We start from the raw sequence: 10,445 nt of genomic DNA, 5'->3' as shown, positions 1-10,445 counted from the left end.
GCCAGGTTTGGTGAATGTTGGTTCAGGGGGTCCAAAGTTATGGACCCCCTAAATGGTTGCCCCATCCCCCATTGTTTCCAATGGGAGCTTTGGGTAGATGGTGCTACCCTTTTGAGGGTCCATAACTTTGGACCTCCTCACTCAAACTTCGCTAAACCTGGGTGGTTTCATCAGGAGAGTCTCCTGAAGATAGCCTGAAATTTTGGTGCCACTAGCCTAAAATTTTGGTACTAGCTTCAACATTGCTCTCCCGACAGGCACCTCTCATCTTTTTCCCAGGTTCTCTCTTTAAATCCACCCCCTTTGGAATGGATTTAAAAGGAGAATCTGGGCTCCCTAGATTAAAAAAAACATTGAAAGTATTGTTGAGGGCTTTTACAACCAGATTCAACTGGTTGTTGTGGGTTTTACAGGCTGTATGGCTGTGGTCTGGTAGATCTTGTTCCTAACGTTTTGCTTGCATCTATGGCTGGCACCTTCAGAGGTGTATCACAGAGAGAAGTCTGTTATACAGAGAAGTCTGGATGACAGTGTACCAGGACTTCTCTCTGTGATAATTCCTCTGAAGATACCAGCCACAGATGCAGGTGAACCATTAGGAACAAGATCTACCAGACCACAGCCACGCAGCCCAGAAAATCCACAATAACCAACATTGAAAATGATGCTGTTTGGGGGGTGGGTGTGGAATCTATCCTGAAACAGCATCACTTTCAATGTTGTTTAAACTAGGGAGCCTAGAGTTTCCCTTTAAGGTGGATTTAAAAGGAGAATCTGGGCTCTCTAGTTTAAAAATTAAGAGTGATGATGTTTCAGGGTGGATTCCTCCCTTCGAAAAGTAGCATCTTTGCTGATGGTTTAGAGGCATGATCCAAGGAACTTTTGGCATCAGTCAGAGCTGTATTTAGGAAAAATGTAGCCCGGTGCAAAATCTGAGTCTTCCGCCCACCCCCCGCCACCGGGTATGGGCAGCCACTCTCTCCTACCACGACCAAACAATGTCTTTTTGAAGTCAGTGAATGGAGCTGGGGGGGGGGAAGGAGGAGGGGAGCGGGGGCGATTGTCTAACCCCCACGTGACTAAATGGTCGCTGCCGGGGACATTTGACTCCATGTGTCCCCTTGGGTGGTATGTCCCCGGCATCACTGAAGTGGATGGTGGTGGGAATCACTGGAATGTATCAGACTGATGGTGGCTTGACTGAGGGCCCTGGGGTAGGAACTGGTGGATCCAACTAGAGCCCTGGTGGCGGTTTTACACTTCCAGATGCCATGGACTACATCTCCCATCAGCTACGGTCAGCATCAGCTGTTGGTGAGGCTGATGGGAATTGTAGTCCATAACATCTGGAGTGCCAAAGGTTCGCCACCACTGAACTAGATGAAGACAGTCAGAGGGGTGCCTGTGATCCTGTGGAGCAAGGAAAATACCAGAGCTTTCTCCCACAACCCTGCCTTGAGCCTAAAGGCCCTATCAGATCCAGCCTTTGGGGTAAACTGTTGACAAATCCTGTCAAACTTCACACTGCGGGTCTCCTCCAAATACAGTAAGCAGGCGTCATGTTCATCTCTGTGAGTGATCTTGGTGGAACATTGGAGGCCATCCTCAGGGAGAATTAGCACTATAAGGGAAGAAAAGTCGATCCCTTGGGTATGTCTGAAGAGGAGGGGTTGAGTCAGTCACCTCACCCACAACAGCTCACTCTACTCCAATGCAGGAGAGTTGAGGAGAAATTTGACAAAGGAAACACCCACAAAGAAGAACTGGAAGAAAAACTATCGCTGAGGCACTGAAGAAGCTTCCACTGCTGATGGTGGCAAGAAGAGAAGTGGGTGAGAGAGGGAGCACCTCTCCAGAAAACGTGACAGTTCAGACTGGAAGAACTCCCACATTCTTTTTGGAGGAGAGAGGCACCTTTTCCTTAGGCTGGAGGCTAGAACATTCTGCCAAGTGGCAGGCCTGCAGTGCACATTGGGACTGCACGGAAGACGGAACTTGAAGGATTGAAGCACCTTCCTTATGAGGAGAGGCTGCAGCGTTTGGGACTCTTTAGTTTGGAGAGGAGACGGCAGAGGGGGGATATGATTGAAGTCTATAAAATTATGCATGGGGTAGAAAATGTTGACAGAGAGAAATTTTTCTCTCTTTCTCACAATACTAGAACCAGGGGGCATCCATTGAAAATGCTGGGGGGAAGAATTAGGACTAATAAAAGGAAACACTTCTTCTCGCAACGTGTGATTGGTGTTTGGAATATGCTGCCACAGGAGGTGGTGATGGCCACTAACCTGGATAGCTTTAAAAAGGGCTTTGGACAGATTTATGGAGGAGAAGTCGATCTATGGCTACCAATCTTGATCCTCCTTGATCTCAGATTGCAAATGCCTTAGCAGACCAGGTGCTCAGGAGCAGCAGCAGCAGAAGGCCATTGCTTTCACATCCTGCATGTGAGCTCCCAAGGGCACCTGGTGGGCCATTGCGAGAAGCAGAATGCTGGACTAGATGGACTCTGGTCTGATCCAGCAGGCTAGTTCTTATGTTCTTAACTTCTGGGTTGTGTCATATTTAACGATTCATCAGTTTCACAGCTGAGTTCTTAAAAAACACTCAAGAGAATTCCAACTGCCTCCCAGGATATTACTTTTAAATTGGTCTGTTCTATTTTCATCCTTCAGCATGTCTACTTGACAGCATTCTTCAGAAGTACCTCCAGAAAAATGACACAATACTTAACATTTTTAGAAGCATCGGCTGTGGGGAAGTATTTCCTTTTTTCTGTTGCCCCTTTCTGCTGCTCCGGTGCTGTTTCTACAATTTTGAAATCTAATTCTCTCCACTACTTCTCTGACCAGGCTCCTGCATTAACTTTTTTTTAAAAAAAATCATTGCAGTTGTGTCTTTGGCCATGTACTCTGCACATTTCTTTGGGAACAGCTTTACTGCTGATTCAAATTCTGGCAGGACCCCCTGTCCCACAGTGCCACAGTTTAACTTCCTCAAAGCAATACCTACTGCTTGGTAGGTCAGCAACACCAAACTGAGCATTTTGAGTCATGGCCCCTGCTTTGTGGAATGGCCTTCCTGAATGCACTGGAGAAGCCTCTCTCTTGCTGATTCCATGTCCCGGGCAAAGCAAAATTGTTCAGGAAGGCTTTTGGCACAGATGCCTGATTTGTGTGGAGTTGTGTCACTGGTAACCAGCTGCTTTCGCCTTTTGTCTGTCTGCTTTTATTGACCCTGGTTTTGGAGAAAGGCTGGCTAAAATGCTCTAAATAAATCAAGCTCTTGTTTTCCTCGCGTAGCTTAAGACATTTCCTTAAAATTTACTTTTTGCCCCCACTTCCTAACCTGTAATGATTCCCCTTTCGCCCAATTTAGGGTATTTCTAATAAAAATAACGTAGCCCCATCTTCACCCTTTTGATTTTTAGCTTTCTTGTAACTAATATGCTCATTCTTCCACGCTTGCCTCTCCCAAGTTAAATATGACTTTATCCACTTTATCCAATGTGGACCCAGATTTGGGCAGTGCTACCGAAGTCCCAGCACCTAACACACTTCAGGGGAGCTTTCAGAAATTCCAACTCTCACCTCACTTTCCTCCCCTTGCCAAATATACTGTGAGGAAATCATACATACCCTGCTAATCAACAAAACAGACTTTTATTAATAACTTTACAAGCCACAATGTGAGTTTCTCGCACTAAGCTGTGGGTTGCCAAAGAACTTCCAACGCGGCAGCCACTCATGTTCAAGGGTTCAAAATGATCACACAAATTTCGTCTCCCTCACTGGCTTCCCATAGCCAATAGGAATTCAGGTGGGAGCGGCATGATTGGAGGGACTCATGGAATTAATCAGCAGCTACACCAAAGATGCTGTTCTGAAGGGCTCCTTTTTGGTTTTGGCTTTTTAGCCCTGCCATGCTTAGAAGGCGGCTCTAGCTAATGTTCTCTGACACATTATTTTTGTATTCCAATCAAACACACAACCCTCATCATGATTTTTAAACTCCTGATCTGCTGAAGTAGCCTGGGTGAGTCTCAATATTTTCCTGCTCATGACCAGCAATGAGCGGAATCTCCTTTATATAGAAAACACTCTTCTCCACCTTCTATGTAAGACTTTCCAGAGCTGGAGAACGGAAGCCTTTTGTCGTCGGCTCCCCAGCAGCGAACCAGGATTCCTCAGATGAGGAATACTGGCGTGATGATCCGGCTCCATCAGTCTCAGCTGGCTGAATCTCCAGAGCCACAGTGGGCTGAGTCCTGTCAGCTGCCAGCAGTCACACAGGTGGAGGACAGTGCTGGCCCAGGCTAAGAGCAAGAGGACAGGACAGACAGTTCCCCTGGCTCACCTGGTTCTGTGAGGCTGCTCAGACAGCAGGGCTGTCAGGCTCTGCATGCTAAAAGACACAGTGCCTGGTTGGAGGCCCAGAGATGCAGAACAGGTGGCTGCAAGGCAGGACTCAGACTGAGCAAGAATGCAGGCTTAAATGAGGCAGCTACGAACAGCAAGCGTTGCAGGAACAACTTTGTGAAACAGCCTGCTTGTTCCTGCAGCACCTGCTCCAGGGCTGAAGATTTGGCTTTGTGGACCCGGACCAGAATGATTGATCTGTTTTTGCTCAACAGATACCCCTTGCTCTGGACTGCTTTCCCCAGAAGTGAAAGTGAGCTTTCTATAGTCTGTTTGTTCTCAGCAAGCAACTGTAACCAGAGACTCCTATGTGCTCAGCACAACACCTTTTCTGCATTAGCCGGCAACCCATGGACTTTGGTATTCTCTCAGATCACAGGCACCTGCTTTTAACATGCTGCAAAACTATGAACAACAACCCCAACCCACCCAGACCATCGAGAAACAAGACCTGCTCTACGTCATTTGCCCAGTTGAAGGCAACCCCTTCTCTGAAGGGGCTACAGCCTTAGCACACAGAGAGAACTCACAGTTTAGCCACCTTCTGTGGGGCTGAACCCCAGACAAACAAGCTCAGTTATGACACACAGACACACACACAGAACTCTGAACATTTAAAAACTGGACCTGAACATGTGCAGAATTCTGATCCATTTCTTGACAACTCTTGCACGGATCCCTGTAGCTAGGCTCTCAGTTTTGGGAAAGTCTGGCTTCCTGTAAAAGATGGGAAATTCCTGGGGTTCCTTTTCAGTCACTTCACAACACCTTTGCTTAAAACCAGCACTTGCTTTATTTCCATTTCAACTTCCTTCAGTTTAAAAAGAACTTTGCTTTAAGTAAAGGAACTCACAGCTGATCTATAAAACTGTAAGGATGTTTCAAATGCCACAGGGTCAAAGAGAGAAAAGACTGGGGCCCATGGAAGGTATTTCACTTATCTCTTTTGCCTCTACTGCATAGGTGTCAAACTCGCGGCCCTCCAGATTTTATGGACTACAGTTCCCATCATCCCCTGCCAGCATGATGCTGGCATGGGATGATGGGAACTGTAGTCCATAACATCTGGAGGGCTGCAAGTTTGACCCCTGTGCTCTACTGTTATGCAGCTGCTGCTTTCCCTGATTTGCAGGCTCCAACAGTTTTTAAAAACACAAACAAACAAGTGTCTTCCCAAGACAACTGCAGTCACACAGGCGGCAGGCAGACATGATAGCATGGGCCTAATCAGATCTCCCCTCACTTTGAACAGGCACTTAGCCTGTTTTGCTGCTCCTCTTCACCAAAAAGGAGCGAGAGTGCATGATGGGGAAGGGGGAAGATGACATGAAAAGCATCACGCATGCATGTACGCACACGCACTTCCCAAGTAAAACATGCTACAAAAGTGAACTTCCAAAGAAAGAGGTCTTGAGAGGAGCCTCTCTCTTCATTTGCGCGTACTACTGGAAGACATTCATGCCCCATTGGGGCCCTTGGTGCTCCCTGATTGCAGAAATGTCAGGGGGTGGGATGGTGGCAGCCTTTGCCTCACTGCCCACAAGCAGAAGTCTCAGCATGGCTAAACTCACCACTGAGTCTGTGCTGGTAGCCTGGGTGTGAGGGAGGGGGGTCAGATGACCCCGAGAACCTTGGGCAGGAAACCCCCACAGAAAAAAGTTAAAGCATCCACCACTGGGAGGTTGTGAGGGTTGGCCTGTCAGATACAATCACAGTCACGTTGGGGGTCTCGAGACCGGTTTCTATAGGACTACTACCAGACAGCTTCTACCTTCCAGGAAGAGGTGGGGGAAGAGAAGCCTGGAGCACCAATTCACCTTTTTCATCTCTGCAGTCCAAATCAGCAGGGAAACTGCAACCCCAAGCAACTGATGAGGCTGAATGGGCTACAGAGATAACCTCCTGAAATAAGCATGGCTGTACCAGAAAAGAAGGCACCTGCCCATTCCTGAGCCATTTTTCTTTGCTCCCACCCACACACTCTTAACAAGGAGTGCAAGGTGGGCTGTTTATGTACACTCTCAGCTGCCAACAAATAAAACCTGGAAAACACGACATTTCTTTTCCGTTTTATGTGTGTACAATTCACCTAATCCTTCCATGGTGGGGTCCATTTCAGATACCCAATGCAGTGTTTACCAGGGTGCTAACCTTTCAGCACACACAATTTCTCCCCAGCTCTAACCACAGCTAGTGCACGCAACATGACCTTTTGCCTAATATCAGACCAAGGCCGCAGCTTGTCACTCCCAGTCTGTGGGAGGCCGAATGATGAGGGGGGCAGCATTCTTGCGGCCTGCACGGATCCCTGGATAGAAGAGAGGCCAAAGTTTCTCTGTGAAGTTCTCAGTAAATGTATAGATGTGGGAGCGGTCTGTCACATTGTAGAATGACAGCTTGCCGGCCTCATAGTCCAGGAAGACGCCCACTCGCTTGGGCTTGACAGTAATGTTGAGCGGGGTGAATGGGGTGGTGGTAGCTGCGTACTTGTCCCCATTGAACAGTCTCACTCGCCAGTAGCCAGTCTCTGGTAGAGAAGCCGTCTCCCCTTTGCGACTTACAGAGTCACTGCAAACCCCCAAGGCCCAGTGGGTCTTTTCACCCACTTCCACCTCCCAGTAGTGGCGGCCTGAGGTGAAGCCTTCAGTGGCTAATACGCAAGGGTATACGCTGAAGCGCCTTGGGCTGTCCGGCAGATCTCGCAGACGCTGCTCCACAAACTTCACGCTTCTACGGTCCTCTGAGAGCACGAGGTTGGGGTGGGCTGTTTCAGGGTCAAGCATCAAATCTCCTACAAGGAAACAAGAGAGATTATTCTGTGCTCTGTTCTAATCATGGGTCCTTTCTTGTCGTTGTGTTCGATGCCTTTTCCAAAAGATTCAAAATGAATCTCTTAAAGATAATTTCCTCCTACCTCTCTAGTCACCCCTCAAACTTTCGTTTTTTCAAAGGCATTTCCCCCTACCTCTCTGATCATCCCTTAAGTTTTAGACCTCTGCCACTCTGTCCAACAGCATCAAAATCAATAACGTTTCTTTTCAAGATTACTGTCTACAATAGGTAAACCAATGTTTTAGATGTGACCACTAATACATGCTACTCTAACCAGACGGTAATAGACAATTAATGTCCAGATCTAATGAGCTGAGATTCTCCAGTCACCCTAATCTGCCTATTGCCTAATGTCTTCAACCCACTACGTAGCAGAGCCGACTATAACTTCATCATCCCACTCTTACGCAAGTACTCCCCCCCCCCCAATTCCCCATGTTACGGAGGGGGTGGGGATGTTAGGGAGTGGTTGGGGTTTTTTTGGTTAATTGTTTTTACTGGGGCTGGCTATCATTCTGATGTCATGCTTATGGGGTTCCCCATGCACGTTGAGAAATTGAGAAATAACACTGGAGAAGGTGGATATTGACTTTACCTAACCAATGCCATTCTCAGGAAAATGTAAGGGTGCTGCAGATTACAGAAATTATACTATGCATCTATAAGAAAGGGAGGTCCATCCATCTGTCTGCAGCAGGCACAAGTAATCAGAAAATAAAGTCAGGAGGCTCAAAATTGACTTGAGCAACTTGAGGATGACAACCGCAGTTTGTAGTTGCTAAAAAGCAAGCGAGTCAAGACATACTGGCCCAGGTTACCTCCAGACCCTCCTTCCCAAAGCTATTTGCAATAGAAGCTAAGGTCCTCTGTTTGTGGCAGACATAACTAGTTAGAAAAAAAAAACTCCTAGGCATTGGAAAATTAGTCACCAGGGTCAGGATGTTCAGAGAAGTTGCAGTGACGAAATGAAGGGAACATTCTGGCCCAGATTAGCTCTAGGTCCCCCCTGCGATGCAATTTTCAACAGCAGTGATGGGTGTCTGTTTGTAGCAGACTTAACTCATTAGAAAATAATGTCAGGAGTTTCAAAGTTGGCCACCAGCATCTGGATGATCATGGAGTTCCAGAGCCAAAAAGGAAGGCAACTGGAGCACCCTGACCCAGGTTAAGTGATGTTAAATTGAACTATTGTGCTACAGTCTATACCCAAAGTGCATTAACATTTGAGCTATCAGTAATTAACACACAAATGCTGCGGGTTGTTAACTTCAGGTATTATAACTGATTCCTTTACAGAATAGTTACTGTTTTGTCAAAATGTATTGAAAACACATTTTCATTATAAGAGAAAAATGTGATCAAATGCTGCTTTTGGGGTTAGCGAGCGCAGCAAGCTGGATAGCCCAGAATAACCCAGTCTTGCCAAATCACGGAAGCTAAGCAGGATCGACCCTGGTAAGTACTTGGCTGGGACTCCTCCAAAGAATATCAGGGTGATGACATGGAGGCAGGTAATGGCAAATCACTTCTGATTATCTCTTGCCTTGAAAACCCCACCCTAAGTCTTTTGTATCTTGACTGGGGGCAGGGGGGGTACCTGCTTGATGATCCATAATTGCTATTGTTGGATCTTTAAAAGAGTTATTTAAAAAAGGGCAAAAAATAAAATACGTAAAGGACTAAGATCTCTGTCCTACAGGACTTTCACTATACTTTCTGTAATTTTGCTATGCACGAACACAGACTTCTTACTTCTTGCTTCCTTTGTACATGTACACCCCTTACAACCACAAACAATCTGTTTCAGAGTAAACCATATAGGTTAAGCAAAATTGCCCAGACTTGCTGATCTATCAAATTCATTCTGAACAGTTTTCTTAGCACTGGAGCAAACCTGCCAAAAAGAATAGGGTTGTCCTCCTTCCTTCCACAGGAGTAACACTCAGTTGCATTAACTTACCCGTCAGCCTTTTGATGATTTTACGCAAGATGAAGTACTGTCTAGGGAAATTGCAGAAATTCTTCTCCAGCTCAATGGAAATCAGAGTGGGCTCTTGGGCTTGGACCTCCTCGTATCTGCAAGGCAATGGAGGAAATGCAAGAAAGGTAAGGTCACTCTTACACAAAACTCCCCATATCATCTTTCATTTCGTGCTCACCAGATATTTAGATCTCACATGATTCACAGCTCTGCTGGCTACATCTGGTGATGAAACTGCAGCAGTTCAATAAGGGTGGGCTGGATTTTCTAAGAATCAGGGCTTCACAACCCTCTACAGCTTTTAGCCCCAAGATTAACAGCATACAGCCTCTAATTTAGGTGGCTTTAGACAAGAGAGTTTGACCATTTCATTCTGCTCCAGAGCTAGAACTACGTGTTCAGATGCAATATACTTCTAAATATTGGGTGCTAGGGATGACTTCTGGGTCAGTTTCCTGGAGCATGAGCCACAATGAGAGACTACCAGGGGTAGGGAACCTGCGGCTCTCCAGATGTTCAGGAACTACAATTCCCATCAGCCTGTGGGGGGGCCCTTACGTGGAATTCGCTTTGGATGAACAAGAGTAGTTCTCTCATGCCACTCTAATCAGTTTCATCTCCTTCTGTGCTAATGTGGACATTCTGTCTTAGTGTATGTGGCTGCTGGAGCTGCAAGATCCCATCTTCGTATCAGGTTGTTCTCAAATGTTCTGCTCGGTTGGAAACTAAGTACCTTTCAAACATCCATTCTGTAAAACAGACCAGCATTTTTCACTGCAACCTGAAACTGAATCCATTGAAACCAGTGGGTTTAGAAGGATGTAACTGCACTCTTTAGCTTCCATTGCTTTCAGTGTGAGAGTTAATAATATGCTTCAGTTTCTCCCACTGAAAGTAATAGTGTCCAGATAGGAAAGAGGTTCATTTATACACACACCGGAATCTTGTGGCACTGAACAAATAAATGTTTAGTCAAGCAGGAGCTTTCATGGACTGATGAGGTAGGCCTTAGCCCACAAAAGCTCCCATTAACATAAAACCTTACCAGTCTTGCTGACCCTTGCTGCAACAGGGAAACACAGGCCCCTTCCGCACATGTAGAATAATGCGTTTTCAAACCACTTTCACAACTGTTTGCAAGTGGATTTTGCTATTCCGCACAGCTTCAAAGAGCATTGAAAGCAGTTTGAAAGTGCATTATTCTGCATGTGCGG

General features: G+C 46.4%; 1 protein-coding gene across 1 annotated transcript; it reads right to left on the bottom strand.

The window, feature by feature from the left end:
* Nucleotides 1–3,646: 3,646 nt before the first annotated feature.
* LOC125430191 (E3 ubiquitin-protein ligase TRIM39-like) lies at nucleotides 3,647–9,671 on the bottom strand. The gene is made up of 2 exons (XM_048492019.1): nucleotides 9,211–9,671; nucleotides 3,647–7,209 (listed from the first exon to the last, which is right to left on the bottom strand). The coding sequence occupies exons 1-2, from the start codon at nucleotides 9,389–9,391 to the stop codon at nucleotides 6,662–6,664; spliced, it is 729 nt and encodes a 242-aa protein (XP_048347976.1). The 5' UTR covers nucleotides 9,392–9,671; the 3' UTR covers nucleotides 3,647–6,661.
* Between the last annotated feature and the right edge of the window lie 774 nt (nucleotides 9,672–10,445).

Source organism: Sphaerodactylus townsendi, linkage group LG03 (genome assembly GCF_021028975.2).
Source record: "Sphaerodactylus townsendi isolate TG3544 linkage group LG03, MPM_Stown_v2.3, whole genome shotgun sequence".
Classification (NCBI taxonomy): Eukaryota; Metazoa; Chordata; class Lepidosauria; order Squamata; family Sphaerodactylidae; genus Sphaerodactylus; species Sphaerodactylus townsendi.
This window is presented reverse-complemented; position numbering and strand designations above follow the sequence as displayed.